The sequence below is a fragment of the Hyaena hyaena genome, unplaced genomic scaffold, assembly GCF_003009895.1.
Source record: "Hyaena hyaena isolate Hyena2069 unplaced genomic scaffold, ASM300989v1 scaffold_286, whole genome shotgun sequence".
Lineage (NCBI taxonomy): Eukaryota > Metazoa > Chordata > Mammalia > Carnivora > Hyaenidae > Hyaena > Hyaena hyaena.
In genome coordinates this window covers 1,716,821-1,742,259 of record NW_024080918.1, presented here as the reverse complement: position 1 = coordinate 1,742,259, position 25,439 = coordinate 1,716,821, and the positions used below count along the sequence as shown (strand labels likewise).

Genomic DNA, 25,439 nt, shown 5'->3' with positions numbered 1-25,439 from the left:
CCATGGATAGTACCAAACCCCGTAGGTACAAAGATTTCCTCTGCATACATAGGTACAGTAAGAGACTGACAAGAACTACTAATAAAATAATTATAACAATGTATTGTAATAAAGTTATATGAATGTGGTCTTTCTATGATCTTTTTGTTCTGTACTCACCCTCCTTGTGATGATGGAAGATGATAAAATGCCTTCATGATGAGATGAAATAAGGTGAATGACGTATATACTATGACTTGATTAGGCTACTATTGACCTTCTGCTGATACTTCAGGAGAATCATCTGCTTCCTGACCATGGGTAACTGAAACCACGGAAAGTAAAACTGTGGATAAGGTGGGGGGACTATACTATAATGAAATTCCCTAAAAAGTAAACTATACCTCTTGTAGCTTAAGTCAATGGATTTCAAACGGTGAGAAAGCAAGTTACCACAACATTCAGTTTTTGATCAATGTTATAGACAAATGGTGACTTTGGAGCCTATCTACATTCGTTCAAATCCTGCTTCCACTAGATGATAGCTGTGTTACATAGGGTAAGTTGCTTAACTTCTCTGGCTCTCAATTTGCACCTTAAATAATGACAGTAAAGTACCTTATCTCCCAGGGTTTTGAGGATCAACGAGTTCCTATTTGTACAGTACTCGGAATACAGTACATATGTTTGTGAAATTAACTTAATGGAATTGGTAATAAGAAATAGCTACTAAGAGTTTATGGAGGACATTCTTAGCACACCTTTTTTGTCAGTAATGAAAAATGTTTTTTTTTTAAACTTCCGAAAATTTCCCTTGGCTTACTTTAAAGTCAGCTGGTATCCATTATACTCTACTGTGCCAGGTGTCTTGAGGACACCAAATAAGTTTATGTGGTCTCACCCTCGAGAAAAGTCTTTCTGCATTAAGTTTGGCACAAATGCTCACAAAGTTAAAAGGAACATGCAATAAAAAATATTACAGTGCCATACAAATGCCATACAAATTCACCCGTAAATGAAGCTATCTGGAAAAATCAAGTGCTCTATAATGTATATTAATAAAACGCAATTACAATTGTGAATGCATTTATTTTGACATCAACACAGAAAGCTGCTCAATCCAGTGTTTCACATCAAGAGACACTTTGCAGAAATAATATTTTCCTTATCGTCACCTGGGTCGTCTGATAAAATCTTTGGAGTGACCCCACAAAATCATGGCGAATGAATATCCCACTGGAAACACCATGGGGCTTGCGACTGATGCCTGACAACCGGGAGGGCAGCCTGGTGGGCTCAGCGAATACCTTAATCTTCGGGTTACAGGCAGGCTCCGAGCCACGGTCGACATTAGGACCAGGTTCTTTCCGCGGCTGATGCTGACCAGTCCGTACCCTCCAGAGGCTAGAACTAGGGGGTTCCCCTCGCTTCGGATCCCCTGCACGCACGTGCGGTTCTCCCGGCCCTGGGGGAAGAAGGCAACCTTCGAGGGAGGAGCCGCGGGATTGCGGGGCACAAAGAAAGCAACCCGAGCCCCCTTGCGGCCTCCCGAGGCCCAGCTCCAGGGCTGCGAGACGACGGGTTCCTCGAAGCTAACGGTTCCCACGCCGCCTCCGGTATCTCGGGGATGGGCATCCGACCCAATCCCGAGCGACAACACGCAGTTCGGCGAGCCGCGGACCTGCCTGTCAGGGTTAGCCCGCACAGCCGCCCCCAAGTCAGGCCCCCTCACCCCACCGCCCTCGTCCCGGGCGACACGTCACTTCCGGCGCGCGCGGCCGCCCGCGGAGAAGGACCTGGGCCGGCGAGGGGGGCGAGCGAGGGGGGCGGGGCGGGGGAAAGGGGAGTGTCTGCCCGCAGCCGCCGCTGCTACAGCTGTTGCCCCCGGGGCTGAGGAGTTAGCTGAAGCCCTGCGCTCGGAACCGGCCCAGTCTTCTCGTCCGGACCCGGGGCGCCAGCGCCAGGAGCACCCACCGCTTTGACCGGTGCAGGAGCGGGACTTGCCTGAGCCTGTGGAGCGGCGGGGACGGCCCCGGCCCCCCTCCCCTCCCTGACCCCTTCTTTCCATCGTCCCAGTCATGGGGAACGCAGCGACCGCCAAGAAAGGCAGCGAGGTGGAGAGCGGTGAGTCAAGGGCCAGGTCTGGGTACCGCCGGGCGGGCCGGCGCGGGGCACCGATCGCCCCTCCGGGTCGGAGCCCCGAGGCCGCGGGCATGGTCCAGGCCTCGCAGCGGCCGCCGGGAGCTGCTGGAGGGGGCCCTAGGGACCAGCTGCCTTCCTCCTCCATCCCCGCCCCCCCACCCCAGCTCCAGCGTGAGGGCCCAGCGCGAAGGGCCGGATGGAGAGATCGAGGGAGAAGAGTGGTCCCCGAAATTCCCTTTCTCTCTAGAGCGAGGGGAACGCACTCCCTAGAACAATTCCCCAAATATGGTCCGGATAAGAACTCTATAGAAGCATCCCAGCCCTCTCTTCCCCTACCCACGACCACCTCTTTGGGAGCCACAGGTAGTGCTGTGGGCAGAGTTGGCTCTTTTCCCTCCATCACTGGGGGGCCAGCCCAACCTTATCACAAGGTAAGGGGCTACTAGCCTCGGCTCTCACAGGTAAGGTTAATTCTGAGCAAGCAACTGTGTTTTAGAGACCCTCCGTCTCTTCAGATTAGGAACGGGAGTTACAAGACTAAAGTGCAACTTTTTCCTTGAAAACAGCAAGGCAGGTTTGCCTTTTTCTTGAGATATTCAAGAATCTCCTACGGTGTGTATAAACTTAAAGGTCACTTGGAGTTGAAGTGCTTACAGAATACGGTGAATTTCTTCTGAGAGCTCAAAGTGCAGGCACTCTGCACTTTACACCAAATAATAAAAAATCATGCACATGGAATTTCTTTATAGTTAAATAAATAAATAAATAAATAATAAATAAATAAATAAAATCAGGATAGCTGTGAAAGAAAAATTGGTGTGTCTTTGTCAGGCTTCTCTCAGGTTTTATAATTCAGAATGATCAGATAACAAATGGCATTTGTTTTATCACCAGGAGTAAATGACATCTTGGCACTTGAGGGAATGCCAGATAATTAATTTCAGCTTGTGTAAATAGTGACTTTTAATGTTTCTATGTTTGTAACATGTTTTAGGTTAATTTTGTAATTTGGCATGAAGGAAATAGCTTCTTTTTTTCCCCCCTGTATCAACAAAGCAGAATCAATTTGGAAAGATTTAGTCATTCCTTTGTTTAATGTGAATAATAAGATCAGATTATATGGTTTATGTTTCACCAGTAAGGTTTTGGTGTTAACTTTCAGGAGCCTCAGAAAAGTTTGAGATACTAACTTTCATACAATTTATCAATGACTATACTTCAGTAATAGGGAGATTTTTAAAAGCCATTGTAGAGGTAGAACTTTGTTATCTTCTTTTTCAACTACAAAAAAGTAGTAACTATACAGAAAGTATAAGAATGTGGAAAGTGTGAAGGATTATTTGTGTCTGATGAGTTATCATTTTTCCTTTTAAGTTAAAGATAAAACATGCTAATTGTGTACAGAAGAGTATGGTTGATAATGGAATCATATCAGTGATTTTCATTAGCAAATACCGGCCTGTACAGTGTTTATATTTTTAATAATGATAGTAGAGTCTTCTCTAATCTGTATATTTCCATTATTAAGTTACCAAACTAATTCTCCCTTAGACAGCTTGAACCTCATAACTTGGGATAATCTCAGGATATTTACAGAAAACAGAATGAAACTTTAAATATTTATCTGAATATATTTAAATTATCCTTACAGATAGATTCTTTCCTGAGCATTAACTATTAGTGACAGTCTATTTAGTAAGTATGTTAGCCAGCTTTTTATGTAAGTTTATTTATGGAAACTGAAGGTCATTATAGTAGTTTGAATAAATTTTGTGAAGTAATAAAAGAAAATAGCAAATGATGTCTTATAGGGACAATTATTGAAATGTCACGTGTTGTTCACTTTGTAATTTCATTTGGAGCAATGTTATCAGGTGTGTATTGCTGCTGTTCTATAGTTAATAAAAAAGTTTATTGATATCTCTTAAAATTTAAAGAAAGAGGGGGAGAGGGGAAAGTGGGTGATGGTCATTGAGGAGGGCACTTGTTGGGATGAGCACTGGGTGTTCTATGGAAATCAGTTTGACAATAAATTATATTAAAAAAATTTTTAAACCTTAAAGAAAGCTTTTACCATTACAGACCTAACTTCTGTTTATTTTTTTTTAATTTTATTTATTTATTTTGAGAGAGAGATAGCGTGCAAGTAGGGTAGGGGCTGAGAGAGAGACAGAGACAGAGAATCCCAAGCAGGTTCCGCACAGACAGTGCAGACCCCTATGTGGGGCTCTAACTCACAAACCATGAGATCATTACCTCAGCCGAAGTTGGAGGCTTAACCAGTTGAGCCACCCAAGCACTTCTCTTCTGTTTATTTTTTAAAATTATTCTTGACAGTATATACCTTTCAAAACTTGAATGTAGTTATTTAAACTTTATCTGATGGTAAGAGCATAAACTTTCAGAAATATCAGTGAGAGAGCCCGTATAATCATTCTATTTCAACGTGAAAGAGCCTGACCTCTGAAGAAGCTGAAGTTGAGATCATATTATTAACTGATATCAGAGTAAGGAATAGAATCTGGTGCTCTGATTCCATTCTGCATCACTAAATAATCAGTTAATACATATATTTTCAAAATGTCTATCAAGTATATTCGTTCCATTTGGAGTCTTGGTAAGTAAAAGCTCAAGAAATTTGCTATATAATGTGAGAAAGAAAATGTACTTCTACAAGTTAACTGAAAAGTAAATTATGATAAATGATAACATAGAAAGTAAAGTTAGAACTCTGAAAACGACCAATAAGAAAATGTTGGATTTGAAATGATGATTAAAATGTATTAGGTTGATTATTATTTGGGGTTTGGTTAGGACCATGCCTTATGGGGATGACTCTGGAGCTTCATTATAAAAACATTGCAGAGTAATGAAGCTTTGACCATTCGGTGCTTCTGTTCTATTGAAATCTCTTTATTCCTAGAGGGCGCCCCTGGGTGGCTCAGTCAGTTATTTGTACAACTTTGGGTCAGGTCATGATCTTACAGTTTATGAGTTTGAGCCTCGCATTGGGCTCTGTGCTGACAGCTCAGAGCCTGGAGCCTGCTTCAGATTCTGTCTCTCTCTCTCTCTCTCTACCTCTCCCCCACTTTGCACTCTGTCTCTCAAAAATGAATAAACTTAAAATAAAATTTTTTAAATAAAAAGAAGTCTCAACTTGGGGAATAAAACATTTTCCAGGGTAGGACTTGGAGATGCCATTCTCATCTCCACACTTGCTGGAGATAACATTAAGTTGGGTACATGTTGTTCTACTGTCATGAACTAAGAAATTGTATTGATATATCTTAAAACTTATTGAAAGAAAATCTTTTACCATTACATACCTAATTGTTTATTTAAAAAAAATTACCCTCAAAAATATATTTCAAAATTTGAATGTAGTTATTTAAACTTCTGCTAATACACAGAAGTATAAATTTAAAAACACGAGAAGTTTTAAACTCTTGTCATTCAAAATGGTTTTACTTATCCAGTCTCCCACTTCTTACTTTACCACAGTCACCAACATAAAAAAAAACAGATGCCACTATTTTAACATGGGGAAGTTTTTTTTGTTTATTTCATTTTTTAAGACCATTAGACCCTACAGGTTGCTTGTGGGGCTTTCTATTAATTACAATCTCATGGCAAAGGTGTTGACACCAATGTGAAATGTTGATAGAGATTTGGAGGCAGATTCTCCTATGACTGCAAGTGGTAGAGCCACCATGTAACCTACCGTTTACATATTGATTTTTGAGTGTTTTCCAAAGCATCTGTCTTAGGAACTTGAAGGTGAATGGAAATTAATCAAAGAATGTCTCCTGTAGACTAGGTTTAACCAAAACACAAGTTTCATAACAACTAGCATTGTTGGAGGGCTTACTGTGAGCTAAGTTCTCTGCATACTTTGCATGCATAATTTCACTTAATCTTTCCAAGCCTATGAAGTAGTTTAGTTATTTTTCCATTTTATATATGAGGAAATAGAGGCTCAGAGACATTAAATGACTTGCCTAAGGTTGTATAGCGAGGAAGTCAAGGAGCAACATTTGAACCTAGGCAGCCTAACCCCTAACCCCAAACCCAAAATCCTAACCACTGTGCAAACAGCCTATGTGTATCCAATGGAAAGGCTAATTCTCAGACACACAGAATAGCTTAGACTTTATTTTGTTTCAGTTTATTGTCAGTTGCAGAAAATTTTTGGTTTTCAATAGTGACTTTATTTGTATATATTTAATATCTTAAATTAGAGAGTTATTTTTTCTTGTACTATTCTCTAGATTCAGTTTCCTCTGAAATAAGGATGAAGGATGAAATTATCTTAAATCTTTTTAGATTTAATATGATATAACTTCAAATTAAGCCATATAAATTGATTTATATGCTTAAACCCTTCATTGCTATTTGTATTTAATTATTTTTTCTCATTTGTAAATATATACTTTCCCTTCCTGACAAAGAGCCAACCAAAAAATTTCTATTTGAACTTGTATGGCCATTTTGAAAAATATTTAAGAATTTGCATTTTACCATGGTTTAGAGTATCATCATCCAGTCAGACTTTCTGCTGTGATGGACATGTTTCTGTGTTGTCTACTGTGGCAGCCACTAGCTGTATATGGCTCTTGAGCACTTGAAATGTGACCAAGGCGACTGAGGAACTGAATTGTTAACTTACATGTGGCTCTTAACGTTTGGTATATTGGACAGCACAGGTTTAAAACATAGCTGTCTATATATGTAATGAAAATGCTAACCCATCTTCCCATCATCTTGGTAATTTGTAGATCCTCACAAGTGTGTGCTGATAAACAGAATGCTAGACTCATCTTTTCTCATCCTAGGAATTAACTTATTTCTAAGGCATTTCCCCTGAATAAGCCTTTATAAACATTAAACAAACTACAAAGTTTATTTCCATATTTGGTTCTAGTAGAATTAATTTGTTTTCGTTTTTAATATTGAATCTCAGTGAATATATTTTTATTGAAAATTTTTGTAGAGTTAAATGTTGATTAGGAAAATTTTAGTGATCTCGTATCATACTCATGTCTTTAAAGCTTTTAATTGTTAGATGTTTTTAAGAGAAAACCAGTGTCAGGTATTTGTACCCATTTACTAGACTGGCAGAAGTATTTGGGAATAGTTTTCTTTGAGTTAAAAAATTTTTGAAAAAGGAAAGGTCCCAACAAAGAGCAACACTGTTTAAATAATAAATATATATTATCTCAACCAATTACATGATTTTGTGATCCATTTTGTGCAGATTATCTAATATATAAAATTATCTCATGTTCAAGAGCCATTTTTTCCATTCTCCTGGTCAGTGTCTTCCACTTAGGACATCAGATAGATTGTTACTTTTCATTGCCAGCAACAGGATAATTAAAGACCTGAAAGCCAGCTTAGAAAAGTAAGCCACAGTTGAGTTGGGCAGAAGCAGCCCATGAAAAGATCCTAGGTAAGCCGTGATAGAAATTAAAATTTTTCAGAGCCAGGAGTTGACCATAAATCATTTTGGTATTCCATTAAATTAATAAAATAAAACAATTAGTATAATTTACAAAATTGTCTGTATACCTGGGTGAAAGCAATGTTAGTACGGATATATGACCAGATTTTTTCAGAGGAATAAATCTTAAGTTTTTAATAAAGAAAAGTATGTTAAATAGAAAAATGTGGAATTTATGGAAGTAAATATACCCTGGTCAGTACCACATTATTTTGAGTATTTTAATTTTAAAAATTCCTTCAAGAGAATCCTATATAGTTCTTTTCTTTGTTGGTTCATTCATTCATTCCACATAATTGAGTTCCTAATATGTGATGGACTGCATGCAAATCTATGGGAATAAAGATTGAGTATGATGCTATACATGCTCCAGAGTGCCTACATTTCAGAAATTAGAGGCATATTTGTCAACACATTAATGGGGAGAAAAACTGTTATAAGTACTTACCTAAAAGCTTAGTGGGGAAACCAGTAGAAAATATGGTCATTTCCATTGGTGTGGGGAGGGTGAGGTTCAAAAAGGACTTCAAAGAGGAGGTGAGCTCTGAGTTGAGCATTGAAAATGGTAAATGTTCAACAGGATTATAGGAGGACATGTGCTCTGAGTAGAAGGACCACAGAGTGAACAAAGATGCACAGGAGTGAAACAAAATGGGATATACAGGAAAAAGAAAGTAAGTTGTCCATTATGACTAACTGATAGAGGATAGAATTGGTTGTAGGGAAGAAGGGAAATTGTGTAATGAAAGATGAGACTGAAGAAATGGACAGAGGCCATGTAATGGAAGGAGTCTGAATTTTATCCCATAGATATTAGGGAGCTATTGTGGACTTTGGAATGAGGGAGAGACATGATCAGCTTTGGGTTTTAGAGAGATTGCTTTGGTTGGTAATGTGAAGATGAGTCACTGTATGGAACAAGTGGAGTGAAGGGAGGATGATCAATTGGAAGACTCTTGCATGTAAATGAGGGTCTTTCAGGGTCTGAATCAGGGTGGTAGAGGTAGGGATACAGGGAGAGATATGAAATTTGAGAAGTTTGGAAAATGGAAATGAGCAAAGTGTACCTGAGGAATCAAGAAAAATAGGAACTGGGAATAATTCCCAAGTTTTTAGCTTCTTTGGATGGGTTGTGATGCCAGTAATAGAGTCAGGAAATGAATAAAAGATAAGGAGCAGATTTAGGGGGCATATTGAATTCAGGGTGCCTGTGGCGTTTCTAAGAAAAGTGATAGCTGATTGGTTGTTCTGTATGTGGATTGTCTAATTCTCCCAGTCATGGAGGGAAATGACCTTCGATGGTTAGAGGATCTGTTCCACATAACATCCTCATTTTGCTCCCTTAAAAAAGGCCAGCTGTTTAGAAATTGTAGAACTAAAACACCTGAGGGATGCCTGGGTGGCTCCGTTGGTTGGGCGTCTCACTCTTCATTTCAGCTCAGGTCATGATCTCAGGGGGATTGAGCCCCACATTGTAGGGCTCCATGCTGGGCCCAGAGCCTGTCTGATGTTCTCTCTCTCTCTCTCTCTCTCTCTCTCTCTCTCAATGAATAAATAAACATTTTTTAAAAAGAACTAAAACATCTAACATAATTCCTGGAAATTCAGAACTACAGCTACTAAAAGTGTAGCTTTTTGTTTTGAAAAGAGTAAAAAAGCTAAAGCACTGATGAAAACAGTGTAACTTTAAAAGAAACAAAATAATTTCAAATCAGATAAAGTATTACTTTTATAATTAAAGTGTACATCCTGTAAGCTGTTGAGTTTGGTAGAACCATGTAGAATAGTGGAAAGGACATGTAAAATACAGTAACAAAATATATTTTACTAAGTAAATATCAGTTTTCTTCCCCTGCAGTACTTTCAAGTAGATTTTAAAACCTTGAGATATAATTTAATGTTAAGGACATGAACTTGGAATAAGACAAATCTAGATTGTTTTCTAATACTTTCTATTCACTTTGAACAAGTGTTTGTTTTAATGTCTCCAACTTATACTGCAAAATTGAGAAGGGTAGGGTTGATAATGAGGCTGTGGTCTTTTCCAGTTTTATAATCCAGTGATTCCAATATATTTATTAAAAGAAATAATGTACATTTAAGAAGTACCAAGACTTGGGAATAAGTTATAGAATGTTCTCCCAAAATTATGTGGGTGGAGAAATGGTAAATGAGCCTCAATGTGAGCACATATAAGATAATGTATTTAGGGAAATTTTTTTGTGTACTTTAATGATAGCCTATGGGGGAGCCTGGGTGGCTCAGTTGGTTGAGCGTCCAACTTCGGCTTAGGTCATGATCTCACGGTTCGTGTGTTCGAGCCCTGCGTCGGGCTCTGTGCTGACAGCTAGCTCAGAGCCTAAAGCCTGTCTTTGGATTCTGTATCTCCCTCTCTCTCTGACCCTCCCCTGCTCGCTCTGTCTCTCTCTCTCAAAAAATAAATTAAAAAACATTTAAAAAAAAAGAATGATAGCCTATGAATTTTGGCCTAGAAAACAAATTTATGAATCACTGTATCGATCATTGAAGATATTCTCATGTTCTACTACAGGTATAAGGGATCATTTAAATGTTAGTCATCAGAGGAGTGTACTGGAAATAAAACATAGAGTATTCTACTATTAATGTAAAACCCTTTGCATACTATGTGTACTTATGATGTTTTGTGTGTAGCAGAACCAGGGAGAGTTAAGATCAGAGGCAGCTAATAGGGGTAAGAAAATAGGTTTATTTTATGAGAATAAGCTAAGAAAAACAAAAACACACACATACACAAAAACCCTCTTCAAACTAGAAAGTTTATGACTACATGATAAAATGTATAATCAGGTAGCATTGACAGAAAATCTAGGATTGTTCACTTAAATTTTTTTTTATTTATTTCTAGGAGAGAGAGAGAGAGAGACAGCGTGAGCAGGAGAGGGTCAGAGAGAGAGGGAGTCACAGACTGAAACAGCCTCTAGGCTCTGAGCTGGCAGTCAGCACAGAGCCCGACGCGGGGGTCGAACCCACGAACCGCGAGATCATGACCCAAGCGAAAGTCGGACGCTTAACCGACTAAGCCACCCAGGTGCCCCAAGGATTGTTCACTTAAATATGTATTACTAGGACTCATGAGATGTTCTTCAAAACTTAAAAAGGCTAGTTGTGGAGCAAATAAAATACAGCAAAATCTTGACAAACTAGGTTTAGGGAATAAATCTTTTTAACTGCTTTTTAATCATTTAGGTTTAAAGGTAAAAACATTTATACTTATAAGTTCAGCTAATATTTTTAGCAAATTAAATATTGCTAGAGAATTTTAATGTCTTTTTACTTTTTTTACAGGTCTTATAACCCCTCTGCTCCTTATAACTTCTAAAAAAAAAAGAGTCATCGATATTAACAGATAAATCTTTTTCTTACTCATACTGAGGCTTATTACGATAATGCAAGTAATAAATTATTTCCCCTGATATGGAGATATACCTTGAATTGCTTAAATTGATATGGATGTATAGCTTAAGTTTTTACTTTTATATTATAATTCATCCATTTTGGGGGCACCTGGTGACTAAGTCAGTTAAGAGTCTGACCGTTCCTTTCAGGTTAGGTCATGATCTCACACTTTGTGGGTTTGAGCCCTACGTTGGACTCTGCACTGATAGTGCAGAGCCTGTTTGGGATTCTTTCTCTCCTCTCTCCCTCTGTCCCTCTCCTGCTCCCTCTCCCTCCCTCTCTCTCAAAATAAATAAACTTAAACAAATTTATCCATTTATTTGATTTTTAAAAATATCTTGGGGATGGGGGATAAAGAGTTGCCTTTATGTAGCTCATAGTCTTTTGGAAGACTGTAAAGTAAAAACATTGGAACATTTAATTTAGAAAATTAAAAACAGAATTATGAGACTTTTTTAGGAAGCATAGTATAGGATATTTCCTGCAGTAAGAATTTGGTTTTTAACTTTTTGGTTTTAATGTAATTTAGATTCATTATTGCTCTGTATCTATGCAGATGATTTTTTTGAATCAAAATTGGCACTCTTTTAAAGAGAAATGCACTAATTGACAATTCACGATGATAAATGATGCACTAGCACATTTGGCATTAAAACTGCCTTAGAAAATCCCATGTAGATGTTGTATCTTCTCTGACTTGTTATTACAAGGTAAAAAGCCCCAGGTTTTATGGCCATGATTTAAGGTTGTATTCCCTGTTGCCTTCTATTCATATAAAGTTAACTTTTCAATGACTTTCGAATTTTTTTTCTTGTAAATTAACTGTTGAATCTAAACCTTGCCAAGTCCTTGGCAAATCTGTATTCTCCATCTGGACTTTGTCTTCAAAAAATTAAAGATATTGTCTTGAGATCTCACTTTAGAGTCCTGCTTAGTAAAATGGGGGCCCTAGGTGGCTCAGTCGGTTAGGTATCCAACTCTTGGTTTCGGCTCAGGTCACGGTCTTATTGTTTCCCGATGAGCTCAAGCCCCATGTTGGGCTCTGTGCTGACAGTGCAGAACCTGCTTGAGATTCTCTCTCTCCCTCTGTCTGCCCCTCCTCCACTTGCTATCTCTCTCAAAATAAACAAATTAAAAAAAAAAAAAAAAGTCCTACTTAGTAAAACAAGTATTCAATTTCTATATTACTTATTCTTTAAATATCTCTTTTGTTGAATGTTTGTTTATTTTTGAGAGTTAGAGAGAGAGAGTTAGAGTGCAAACAGGGTAAAGGCAGAGAAAGAGGGAGACACAGGATCTGAAGCAGGCTCCAGGCTCTGTCAACATAGAGCCCGACGCTGGCCTTAAACCCACAAATCATGAAATCATGACCTCAGCCAAAGTCAGATATTTACCCAATTGAAGCCACCCAGGTGCCTCTAAGTAGATGACCATATAGCATCATCCGACCATTGTGTGTAAGCCTCATCCGACCATTGTGTGTAAGCCTTGAGAGAACATGTTTGTACAGGTATAACAGCTTTTTTTTGTAAGTGCTAATTTTGCTGATAATTTAGCCCCTCTAATCGAAAGAGAAGCTTCCTATCTGAGTAGGATCCACGAAAGGTTAAATTGGGGGGAATATGAGTCCCTCTTTAGGCTGTAGACTTGAAGTTACTAAGTAAGCCATAGTTCATCTGATAGAATAACACAGATGACAGAGCAGTCATTTATTTGTCATTCATTCAATCCTTTAGACATTCTCAGTCAGTACTTACTGAGTGCCTACTGTGTATCAGATTCCGTGCTAGTCCAAAAATGCAAATAGATGAGTAAACCTAAGACTTGGTTCCTGTTTTAAGCTGAGAGACAGATAACATACAGATATTTATGAAGAAATGTATGGTGATACACAAGTGCCTGAGATTGATACTAGGGTGAAAATACAACATAGGAGTTTATATTGGATTAAGTACTGAATTTCTGAGATCATCTTAGGAGACAGACGATAACCAACTTAAATAGAAACTGGCTTTGAGTACATTTTGGAGGTGTTTACATCTGTGATTATAGTACTTACAGCAGCATTGAGTTCTCCATTGTTTCTCCCACTATGCATTGTAGTCTGTAAGGCCAGAGACGGTAGCTATCTTGTTTAGTGTTTTGGTCCCTAAAATTTGGCAGTTGCTAGCTCATAATGGAAACTGAAATCATGGATAGTTAAATGGATACAAAATTTGAGCTTCTTGTAGAAGTGTTTATTCCCCATATCCTGCCTCAGTTGACAGGTACTTTCTCTTCAGTGTATTGATGATCTGGGTCTGTTAGTTGATTTTCTTGAGAAGACATATATCAAAATTATATCACTTTTAATTGGTATGGAGAGATTGGTCTCAGGTTCAGGTAGGAAGACATTGGATTAGGAAAAACTATTCTGCTCCCAACTTCTTGAAAATCCCTGCTCTTTGAGGCCTGTTATAAGTCTGAATGTTTGTTTCCCCAAAATGCGTATGTTGAAATCCTGATCCCCACGGTGATATTACAGAGTGCGGCCTTTTGGAGGGATTACTGCCCCAATAAAAGAAGCCCAAGAGTGCTCCCTTGCTCCTTCTGCCAAGTGAGGTTACCATAAACAGATGGCTGTCATTGAAGAAGTGGGCTCTCACCAGACACTGAATTGCTGGCATGGTAATCTTGAACTTTTAGTCTTTAGAACTGTGAAAAATAAATTTCTTTTGCTTATACGCCACCCAGTCTATGGTATTTTGTTATAGCAGCCCAAACAGGACCAAGACAAGGTCCATACTATTCAGCTGTACTGCTGTGTTTCCAGCCTTGCAGCATTCACTTACCGATCTCTTTTACTTTTCTTCACTCATCAAAAACTTTGGCACCTGGCTCGCAATCTTTCTCTGTACTCTAAGCCCTGCATTTATCCTAAGTGGCTTTAAATTGTGTGTGGATGGCCCATTCATTACCATTGCATCTCAGTTCCTTGACCACATTATCTCCTATCCCCTGTGCATTTTTGTCTTTTTATCTCATCTTTCTGGCAAAAATCTAACTGATAAACTCAATTGTCTTTTTTCTTAGTGCTTTCAGCTTAGAGCTAAGCACTACTAGAGAAACCTCTGTATGTGGTTTGGGCTTTCTTAAAACATGGTACCTCAGTTCTAAGGGAGAAGGAGAGAGCCAGGTGGAAGTTGTATCACCTTTTATGAACTAACCTCTAAAGTAGTATCATTTCTGCTGCCTTCTATTTATTAGAAGTAAGTCACTTAGATGTGTCCATATTTGAAGGAAAGTGAATTAAATTCTACCCTTTGATGGGAGCAATGTAAATAATTTTTTGACCTGTTTTAAAAGTCACCACATGATATATCTTTTACAAGGCCAGTCCCTCCACCATTACTTTGGATTACATCCCTTCTGCTTTCCCAAGGACCTATGTGTGTTATTGCATATTCTTCCCTTTTATATTCAGCTTGCTTTCTTTTCATTTTTTATTTTTTATTTTTTTAATTTTTAAAAATTTATTTATTCATTCTTGGGAGAGAGGGGGAGAGGGAGAGAGAGAGAGAGAGAGAGCTTGACATGGAGCTCGAACCCACAAACTGTGAGATCATGACCTGAGCTGAAATCAAGAGTTGGATGCCTAACTGACTGAGCCACTCAGGTGTCCTATCTTTTTATTTATTTTTAAATGTATATACCTTTTTCTTTACCTTTCTGTTTTTCTTTTTGACTCTGTATTCTCCCCCTTCCCTTTTTCATCTCTTACCCAGTAAAGTGAACTGGCCTAAGATTCATATAGTAATATGGCCACTTCAGTTTGCCTTTGGTGGCCAGGCAGGTAATGTCAATGTGTGTTGGACAAAACCTGAGAACAGGATTAAAAAAAATAGGTTTTTTTCTCTTGCTGTATTATAGATATTGACAGTTATGGTGCACAGAACATAACATATTTAGGGGCACCTGTGTGGCTCAGTTGGTTAAGCATCTGACTTTGGCTCAGGTTGTTGGTTCGTGGGTTCAAACCCCGTATTGGGCTCTGTACTGACAGCTCATAGCCTGGAGCCTGCTTCAGATTCTGTATCCCACTTTCTCTTTTCTTCCCCCACTTACACTGTCTCTCTCTCAAAAAGAAAATGAATAAACATTTTAAAACTTTTGAAAAAACACATTTAATGCAGTTCAGCTTTTAGAATACAACTTTTTTGAAAGTTGCAGTTTGCCTATAAGTACTTCAGTATGTAACAACATAAAAACATTAAAAATATCAAAATGAGAGAGAGGCAAGTGGCTGGAAGTGTCTATATGCAAAGAGACTACTATAATGTTTGGCCTTGGAATATATGCTTTTTAAGCAGGAAAAAGGATATTGAGGTATGAAATACAGTGAAAAGGACTGGAGATCTTGTTAGGGTCTGAAGGTTGTTGGGGTTTAGATATTAAAGGGAGTGAAGTCAAATGATAGATGGTTGTCAGAGAATAGAATGAAATGAATCTAGGGTATAATCTTTCAAGTAAATATCTAAGGTAGAGTAGGGTGGGGATGTACATATTGCGTGAATATAGTTATTAAATATAAAAGATTGGAATGTATACATATTCTAAGAACATATATATTAAATGAACTACAAGTAGCCCAATTTTATCTGTAGTGTTAAATATAAGAAATATATGGACAATATGTTTAAAAATTCTATTAAAAATTTAACAAAGTACTTTTTAGATAAAAAGACAATACATCAAATGTATTTTCATGGCATGAGTTTTCAATTGATGGTGTATAGCCAAGACAAAGTAGTATCATGTTGGTTTATATATTCTGTATACATAAAGTTAAGTTTAAATGTTTCTGTTCTTGAATTTAAAAATATTCATTTTAACTACTAGCATAGTTAAATAGGAATATACTTTTATTATCTGTGGGAAGTATAGCCTTTATTAACAACAATATAAATCTATCTAATTGAGAAAGGAATTGAGTTACATGCCCCCCCCCCCTTTTTTTAATAAATTAACTGAATCTCTTATGAGAATTTAGAAGCTAGCTACTTTGGTGATTAGAAGCTACTTACCTGTACACTTAGTATTATTAACCTGGTGTCTGGATCACACTGAGATCCAGAAAGTAATAAAAGTGTTCTCAGAGAAACAATAACAGATATTACAGCATATTTATACCAGCTCACATAGTTAATTTCAACATCTTTCCTAATCTGCAAAATGGATGTAGTACTGAGTTGTGAAGTTTAGAAATCACATATAATGTGTTTCTCTTGGCACCTGGAAGATCAATAAACAGTTGTAGTTTTTGAGGAAAATCCTTAACCACTGTCTGTATAGACTGGGCACATTTTTTAAGCAAGTTGTCTGAATTACCAGTCAATGAACAATTAGAAACTGCAAATTAATTTCATAGAGTAATGTTATATTTGGTTATAAGTAGCTGATTTATATTCATAATTTTAGGATCATCAAGAATAAAAAGATAAAAATTCAGAAGGAATTTTTAGAGTTATCTATTAAAACTTTAAAAATTACATGAGCAGCTTAAGTCATTTATTTCTCACAATAATCCTATGAAGTAGATACTATTATTATCATTTTTTCTAGTAAAAAAACCAAGGTTAGAGATGCTAAACACACAGAGAGTTAAATGGCAGAGCTGAATATGACTTAGTTGGTCTAATTCAAGGCCTTCATAATCACTGTTATACTACTCCCTAACATGATGCTGATATTTTCTTTTAGAAATTGTTCATTTGAGACTATCCTAGAATCTGAAGGGCCCCTAGAGTTCTATCACCTTTTTAGAATATTACTTAGCTTTTCCTATGTGCTAGACACTGTTGTCAGCACTGCATGTATAATAACTCATTTAATCTTCACAGCCCTTTGAGATAGGAACTATGATTGTTATTATTTTTTTGCAAGAGGAAATTTAGGCACAGAGAGGTTAGGTAACTTGTCCAAACTCATGACTCAAGAATCTGTTCCTAACCACTGTACATATTGGCTACTTTTCTAAAAATTTGTTAATTTTTTTCTGCATTTACTTATCTGTTTCATAATCTTTCCAGTGATAGAAAACTCATTACTCTATAAGGCAATATATCAGTCAGAGCTACATCAGAGAAACAGAATCAATAGGATATATATTAAGAGATATATTACAAGTGATTGATTTGCTGACTGTGGGGGTTGGCTAGGCAAGTCCAAAGGGCAAGTGTAAAACCCATGGAGCAGGCATTTAGGAAGGACAAGCTAGAACTGTGGCTGGGCTGAAGCTGCAGTCCAAGGGCTGACTTTCTTCAGGGAAGCTTTAGTTCAGCTATTAAGGCCTTTCAACTGATTGAATCCCACCCAGATTATCTAGGATAATCTCTTTTACTTGAAGTAAACTGATTATAGACTTTAATAAAATTTTAAAAAAAAATCTCTATAGCAACACCTAGATTAGTGTTTGATTGAATAATTAATTAGAGACTGTGCCCTAGCTGAGTTAACACAAAATGATCATCACTGGCATCTTTTTTTTTTTTTTTTTTTTAAACACTGGAGTAGGTTTGGGGTAGACAGTGGCTTTCATTTTCCCAAGCTACACATGGAACTTGTTTTCTTTTCAACCTTCATATATTGTTTGATCACTCCTGCCACTTCCTCAACTTCACCCCACCCAGTTGCACCACCCAAAAAGATTTTAGGTATTTTGCCATAGAATACATCTATGTAAAACATATTACCTTTGAAACAAAATTTTTTTTTTAAGATTTTTATTTATTTCTAGGAGAGAGAGAGAGAGAGAGACAGCGTGAGCAGGGGAGGGTCAGAGAGAGAGGGAGTCACAGACTGAAACAGGCTCCAGGCTCTGAGCTGGCAGTCAGCACAGAGCCCGACGCGGGGCTCGAACCCACGAACCGCGAGATCATGACCCAAGCGAAAGTCGGACGCTTAACCGACTAAGCCACCGAGGCGCCCCTGAAACAAAATTTTAAAAATAAGCAAGAGCCTCAAAATAAAAGGTAGAGCTATGATTGAACCAGAAAACTTGTGCTGAAGCTAGTTACTGTATTTGAGCATAAAATTAGCACTTTCTACATGACAAGAGAGTTAGTTACACAGTATAGATTCTCTTTTCCAAATTCACATAAGTTCTTTTAATTTTTTGTTTATTTATTTTGAGAGAGAGAGAGAGAGTGCAAGAGCGAGAGCATGAGCAGCGGAAGGGCAGAAAAAGAGAAGAGAGAGAATCCCAAGAGGCTCCATGTTGTCAGTGCTGAGCTGGATGAGGGAGTCAGTCTCATGAATCAGGAGATCATGATGTGAGCCAAAATCAAGAGTAAAGACGCTTAACTGACTGAGCCACTCAGGCGCTCCCAAATTCATGAAATTCTATTAAGAATTTACCATCAAATTCTAATAGGAAATTAATCTATCTAAATACAAGGAGCTTTGGCCTACATTATTAACAAGATAATTATTATTAATAAAAGATGATTCTCTCTCTAGATTTCTAGATGCAAAGAGGGTTTCAGAGAGATGCCTACAAATTATTATTATTATTTCTATTATTATTTTGGTAATTCTTTTGTTTTATATAACTTGAGCTTTTTATCCTCTTTAGATAAATAAAATTCAAAATTCTGTAAGGTCCTTTACTAAGACACAGAGATTTAAAGTGATGCCTCATAGACTTTTAAGTAGGCTTAAAAGGCTTACCTTTTTTTTTTTTTTTTTGGTTTCAATCACTCTTTATTTATTTTTGTTTTGTTTTGATATATCATAGTTTTATTTATTTTTTTTAACAAATAGTTTATTGTCAAATTAGTTACCACATAACACCCAGTGCTTATCCCCACAAGTGCCCTCCTCCATGCCCATCCCCCCACAAAAGGCTTATCTTTTTTATTTATTTATTTATTTATTTATTTATTTATTTATTTTTATTTCTAGGAGAGAGAGAGACAGCGTGAGCAAGGGAGGGTCAGAGAGAGAGGGAGTCACAGACTGAAACAGGCTCCAGGCTCTGAGCTGGCAGTCAGCACAGAGCCCGACGCGGGGCTCGAACCCACGAACCGCGAGATCATGACCCAAGCGAAAGTCAGACGCTTAACCGACTAAGCCACCCAGGCGCCCCAAAAGGCTTATCTTAAGTGTGTCTTTCTTAGACCCTCTCACTTAATGCAGTTAGGATATGTAGAAATGAGGACATTGTCCTATAGCACCCTAACATGAGGCACTAGGTAGAGAAGGTCCTCTCAGAAAGAAATGTGAATGTAGCCTTTGTCTGTTGAAGTTGATTATAACTTGATAATAAGAAACCCACAGTTATTATCAAAACATAGTTGACTTGTAATGTTTTATTAGTTTCAGGTGTACAAAATAGTGATTCAGTATTTATACGCATTACAAAATGATCACCATGACAAATTTAGCTGCCATCTGTCATCATACAAACTTGTTACCAGTTATTAACTATATCCCTGCTGCTGTTGTACATCGTATCCCTGTCTTATTTATTTTAAAGCTGAAAGTTTGTACCTTTTAATCCTCTTCCCCTATTTGCTCATCCCTGCACCCACTTTCCCCTCTAGCAACCACAGATTGTATCTATGAGTCCATTTCTGATTGTGTTTTTGTTGTTGTTCTTAATTTATTTTATTTTTTAGTTTTCACATACAAGTGAAATCATATGGTATTTGTCTTTCTTTCTGACTTATTTCACTTAACAATACCTTCTAGGCCCATCCAAATTGTCACAATGGCAAGATCCATTCTTTTTTGTGGCTGAGTTCCATTATATTTATTAATCATGTTGAGATATCTTCCCCTTATACCCACTGTGTTGAGTTTTATCATAATGATTATTGGATTTTATCAAATGCTATCTTGCATCTATTGAGATAACCATATGAGTTTTATCTTTCACTTTGTTTTTAGTTTATCATGTTGATTGTTTTGTGGGTATTGAACCATTCTTGCATCCCGGAAATAAGTCCCACTTGATAATAGTGATGATCCTTTTAATGTATTGTTGGAATTTGGTTTGCTGATATTTTGGGGGGGATTTTTGCATCACTGTCCCTCAGGGATATTGGCCTGTATTTTGTTTTTGTGGTGGTTCTTCTTCTTCATTTTTTGCAATAGTTTGAGAAGGATAGGTATTAAGTCTTCTTTAAATGTTTGGCTGGGAGAGGGAGGGAGGCAAACCATGAGAGACTCCTGAATGCTGAGAACATACTGAGGAGGGAGGGGAAGGGGGTTGATGGGCATGGTGAAGGGTACTTGTGGGGATGAGCACTGGGTATTATATGGAAACCAACTTGACAATAAACTATTAAAAAATAAATAAATAAAATAAATGGTAGAATTCACCTGTGAAGCCATCTGGTCCTGGACTTTTGTTTACTGAGGATTTTTTTGATTATCAATTCAAATTCATTACTAGTAATTAGTCTGTACAGATCTTCTAATTCTTTGTGATTCAGTTCTGGTTTCTAATTATGGCCTTCTCTTTTTCATTTAATGAAGTCCATTAACATTTCTTGCAACACCAGTTTGGTGTTGATGAACTTCTTTAGTTTTTGCTTGGGAATCTCCTTATTTCTCCTTCAATTCTGAGTGATAATCTTGCTGGGTAGAGTAATCTTGATTATAATTTTTTTTCTTTTCAGCACTTAAATATATCATGCTACTCCCTTCTGGTCTATAAAGGTTTCTGCTGAAAAATCAATTGATAGCCTTATGGGGATTCTCTTGTATGTAACTAGTTCATCTCTTGTTGCTTTTAAGATTCTCTCTTCAACTGTTGACATTTTGATTATAATGTGTCTTGTTTGGATCTCTTTAGGTTCATCTTATCTGGAACTCTCTTTGCCTACTGGATTTGGATGTTTGTCTCCTTTGTCAGTTTAGGGAACTTTTCAGCTATTCCTTCAAATAGGTTTTCTGTTTCTTTCCCTCTTTTTTCTCCTCTTGGAACCCCTATAATGTGAATGTAGTATGCAGGATGTTATCTCAGCATTTTCTTAAACTAACGTCATTTTTCAAATTCTTTATTCTTATTCTTTGATTGGTTGATTTCCACTGCCCTATCTTCCAGATTGCTGATTCATTCATCTGTATTACCTAATCTGCTGTTGGTTCCTTCTAATGTATTTTTCATTTCAATTATTGTATTCTTCAGCTTTGATTGGTTCTGTTTTAGATTTTTTCTTTATTGAAATTCTCACTGTGTTCATTCTTTTTCTGAGTTTGGTGAGTATCTTCATGACTATTCCTTGAACTCTTTCTCTAGTAGATTGGTTATCTCCACTTCATTTCATTCTGTTTCTGAGGTTTTGTTTTGTTCTTTAACTTGGATCATGTATCTCTGTCTTCTCATTTTGCCTAACTCTGTTAGTTTCTGTTTATTAAGTTGATCAGTTGTCTCCCAGTATTGAAGGAGTAGCTTTATACAGAAGATGTTTTGTGCGGCACAGTAGTACAAATCCTCCTGGGTCGCCCTAGCCAGGTACCCCAGAAGTTACCTGTTTGGGCTGTGTGCACCCTCCTGTTGTGGCTGGGTTGAGATTGGTGCACTTATGGTATGCAAGACTTTCCCCCAGCACTGCTGTCTGCGAAGTCTAGCCATGACTACTTCAGGCAGCTAGGGAGTGGGTCTGGCCCCCTGCCCATCTGGCTGAGAGGCCTGGCTGTAACTGTTGCAGGTGGACTGGTATGTGGGGTTGGCCCCTAGCGAGGCTGACTGCAAGGCCTAGCTGCCATATCTGTAGATGCCCTGGTGGTTGGGGTATTCCTCTGGCATGGTTCCCTTTGAGATTCGATTATGACTATCTTAGGTGTTCTAATAGTGCTCGGCTGGCCTCCTGGGGTAGGGATGCTTGGGAGAAGCTTTGGTGCTGGCCCAGAGCACTCACCAGTATCCAGGGGGGTGATTGAGTGGGGTGATTGTGCAGAGGAATGTGCGGATGGGGCAGGCAGTGCTAGTAAGTAGATGGAGAGTATCAGAAATGACACGTGCCAGTACTGGGCCAGCTAGTTAGAAAGGACGTGCTAAAATTTTAAAAAAATGGTGCTTCCCTGACACATGCCCTAAAATTAATCAAAAAAAATCTCCTTCATGTGGTACCCAGGTGCTTTTTAAACTGCTGCCGCTACCCTGGGACTTGGAGTGGGTGAGATTGTGCACATGCCCTTTAAGAGCAGTCTTGATTTCCTACTATTCCTCAGCTCCCCTGGACAGAAGCCCAGTAGATTTTCAAAGCCAGGAGTTGTGGGGGCCTGTCTAATGGTGCAGGTCCCCTAGGCTTTCGAGTCCAAAGAAGAGCTGATACCCCTCATTCCTCAGGAAGGGCCTCTGCAGTTGTGATATCCCTCCTGATTGTAGATCCTTGCACTGAGGGTATAGGCCCTGACAACCACATCTCCACCCTCTCATTCCCCCTCAGTGTGGCTTTTTCTTTATATCCTTCATTGTATATGGTCAGTTCTGCTAGTCTTCAGTTCATTCTTAGAGATATTTGTTCTATGTATAGTTATAGATTTTGGTGTATCCATAGGAAGAGGCAAGCTCATCCCACTCTGCCATTGTGATCCCACCTCCTAACCCACAGAATATTAACAGAAATTGTATCTCATTGATTAAAAGGGGCATAGAGAATTCATAATGAAAAGAAGCCTCTGACCTCTCAACCTCCTGTGAAAAGGATCAAAAGCTGTTCAGCTCTAAACATGCCATTTCTTATGGAACATGAAGGATGACTCAGAGGATGCAGCCAAGAAGCCAGAGAGTAGAGCTAAGAGACATGGAGAACCACTGCCAGGACTAATTAAAGAACTGGATTGTACATGTACTCCACTGGATTTCAGAATTGCTATTGACCAATGACTATTATGCGCCTCTAGTTTACTCCCTTTTTGAATGGGAGTGTCCATTGCAATTTTCCTATTCTTTCCTCACCACTGTATATTAAGTGTGTGTTGGTCAGTTAACTTGTATCTTTAGTTCACATGTCTTCAGATTAGAAGAAGTGTACCTGAGAAGCTACAATCAAGAAACTGGATCTGAGGAGCCTCATCTACAGCTGCACCTCATTTAGATTAGGCCCTGGACTTTGAGCTGATATTGTAATGTAATGAGACTTTGGGGGCCTTGAGAGGGGTTCAATATATTTTGAAAATGAAGGAGAATAAATCATATATGGCCAGAGGGCAGATTGTGACAGTAAAAATGGGTGCAAATTTTTAACCACCCTTTCCATCTGAATCTGGGCTGGTCTGGGCTTGTGTTTGTTTGACAAATAAAATATGGTGGATGTGATACTGGGTCAGTTCCAGTCTTATGCCTTTGAGATGATTGACAGCCTCTGCTGTCATACAAGCCATATGCTATGTAAGAAGTCTGGCTATTCTGAGACCAGCATGCTGTTAGAATTCCAACTTGCCACTTGAAGAGAAAAAGAGAGGAAAAAAGATGAGTGAGAGTGTGAAAGATTAGCCATGGGGAGAACCCCCGAGGCACTAGACAAGTGAATGAAGCTTTCTTAGACCTTTCAGTGAGCCCATCCTTCAACTGAAACCAGATGAGTGATTGACTCAACCAATAGTGAGAAATGAGATGACAGATGTAAGACCTCACTTGGGCTATTCCAGCCAAGTTCAGCTATTCAAGCAACCAGCTCACACACCAGACCTTGTAGAACAGAGATGAGCAATTCGTACTGTACCTTAGCCAACTTTTTGAATCACAGAATTATCAACAAAATATGGTTATTATTTTAATACTCAGTTTTGGTATTTGTTACATAGCATTAGACAACTGAAACACAAATGAAGGAACTGAAATACAGAAGAATACTATTATTTGCCCAGCTTCACAGAGATAGTAAGAACCATTGCCTTTAATCACATTTTAAACTATGTCCTTCTTTCCAGAGGACACTCTAGGGCCCCTTTTTCCATTATTAGCAAACCTGTCTATACCTATAGATTTTTATATAATGCCAGTTTATTCCTAGCACTTTTCGTCTAATAGTTGGAGTAGTTGGAATAGTATGCAGTATGGTTAGCATATCTCTTGACTTAATTCTACAGTAATGATATAATCTGAGGTTCAGGACTATTCCTTAATTTAAAAAAATCTCAGGTGGGATGGGATCTTCCATGAGCATTTCATAAAAGAAATCCCGCACACAAAAGCATGTAGTTAGCAAAGTGCAACTGACTAAAACTTTCTTAAAGGAAATTCAGGATAATTTATATAATTTACCAAAAGGTAAACAACTTAATTCTCATGAGACATTAAAGTTTTCTCAAATGCCCTTCTAATTGTACTATTGATTAAAGGTCTTCTCTTTTGACCATTCTCTAGAACAAAATTCCATCCTGGTCACTTTCTCCCTTCTGGATATTTTCATTTGGAACATCCAATTCCTTCCTACCTCCTTATATGCCAAGAAACTTGCCTCTTTCACAGAAACCCAATCTAATGCTTGCTTTTCTATTTGTTTGTTTACTTAGAGTGAGCTTATCAAACTATTTTTCTCAACAAAGGAATTTTCATCACTATTAAGCTGAAAATTTCCACTCAGCATTACTTATATATAAGAAAAAGAGAAGACATGTTTCAACCAGAATCCCTCTAGTCACAGATAAACACTGTTATTACTTTTTGTCCAATATATTTTTTATAAATATATGGAGGAAGCTTAAGAAAAAATGAGATTATAATAATAGTAGTATATTGCTTATTATGTGCCAGGCATTATAAATGCCTTAATCTGATTTATTTTATTTAATCCACCTCACAACCCAATGAGGTTTGTAGTTTTATTAACCCCATTTGCAGGTGAAGAAACTGAAGCAGTTAAGTAATTTGCCCAAGATCACATTCCTGAGATCCAGGTAGTCTTTACCTTAGAGCCTTCACTTTTAACCATTCTAACCTGCCATCCATACTACAATACTGACTTATACTTTGTTTTTGTTTTTGTTTTTTTATGTCATGAAGTTTCTATGCAGTCAGATATTATTTTTTAGGAAATTGTTTTTACATTCGGTATGTTATGTTTATTAAAATAATAACATGTATAGAACTAATTTGGGGGGGAGTTAGTTTTTATTTTTGAGAGAGAGAGAGCACATCACATGTCAGCAGGTGAAGGGAAAAAGGAGAGAATCTTAAGCAGGCACCATGCTCAGAGCAGAGCCCAACACAGGGCTCAATCCCACAACATTGGGATCATGAGCTGAAATCAAGAGTTGGATACTCAACCGACTAAGCCAGCCAAGTGCTCCAAACTAATTTTTTAATTCTTTTTTTATAGTAACCATTCTTTCCACTTTTAATAGCATTAATTAGTTTTGCCTATTTTAGAAATGTAGTCATACA

General features: G+C 37.9%; 2 protein-coding genes across 2 annotated transcripts in view; one reads left to right on the top strand and one right to left on the bottom strand.

The window, feature by feature from the left end:
• Positions 1-219: 219 nt before the first annotated feature.
• Positions 220-2,047, bottom strand: LOC120241637. The gene is made up of 3 exons (XM_039246901.1): positions 1,743-2,047; positions 1,287-1,706; positions 220-304 (listed from the first exon to the last, which is right to left on the bottom strand). The coding sequence occupies exons 1-3, from the start codon at positions 2,045-2,047 to the stop codon at positions 280-282; spliced, it is 750 nt and encodes a 249-aa protein (XP_039102832.1). The 3' UTR covers positions 220-279.
• The window catches only part of PRKACB (protein kinase cAMP-activated catalytic subunit beta), a 124,169-nt gene continuing 100,570 nt past the window's right edge, over positions 1,841-25,439 (top strand). Inside the window, exon 1 of the mRNA XM_039246923.1 lies at positions 1,841-2,103. Within this exon, the coding sequence (XP_039102854.1) occupies positions 2,058-2,103 (46 nt within the window). The 5' untranslated portion in view covers positions 1,841-2,057. The remainder of the gene's footprint in view (positions 2,104-25,439) is intronic.

Excerpts from the sequence above, each read along its gene's own strand:
- LOC120241637 (XM_039246901.1), bottom strand. The coding sequence starts at position 2,047 with ATGGAAAGAAGGGGTCAGGGAGGGGAGGGGGGCCGGGGCCGTCCCCGC. Across the intron at positions 1,707-1,742 it reads GGCGGCCGCGCGCGCCGGAA|GGGGCCTGACTTGGGGGCGG; the intron begins GTGACGTGTCGC and ends CGGTGGGGTGAG. Across the intron at positions 305-1,286 it reads CCTGTAACCCGAAGATTAAG|TTACCCATGGTCAGGAAGCA; the intron begins GTATTCGCTGAG and ends CCGTGGTTTCAG.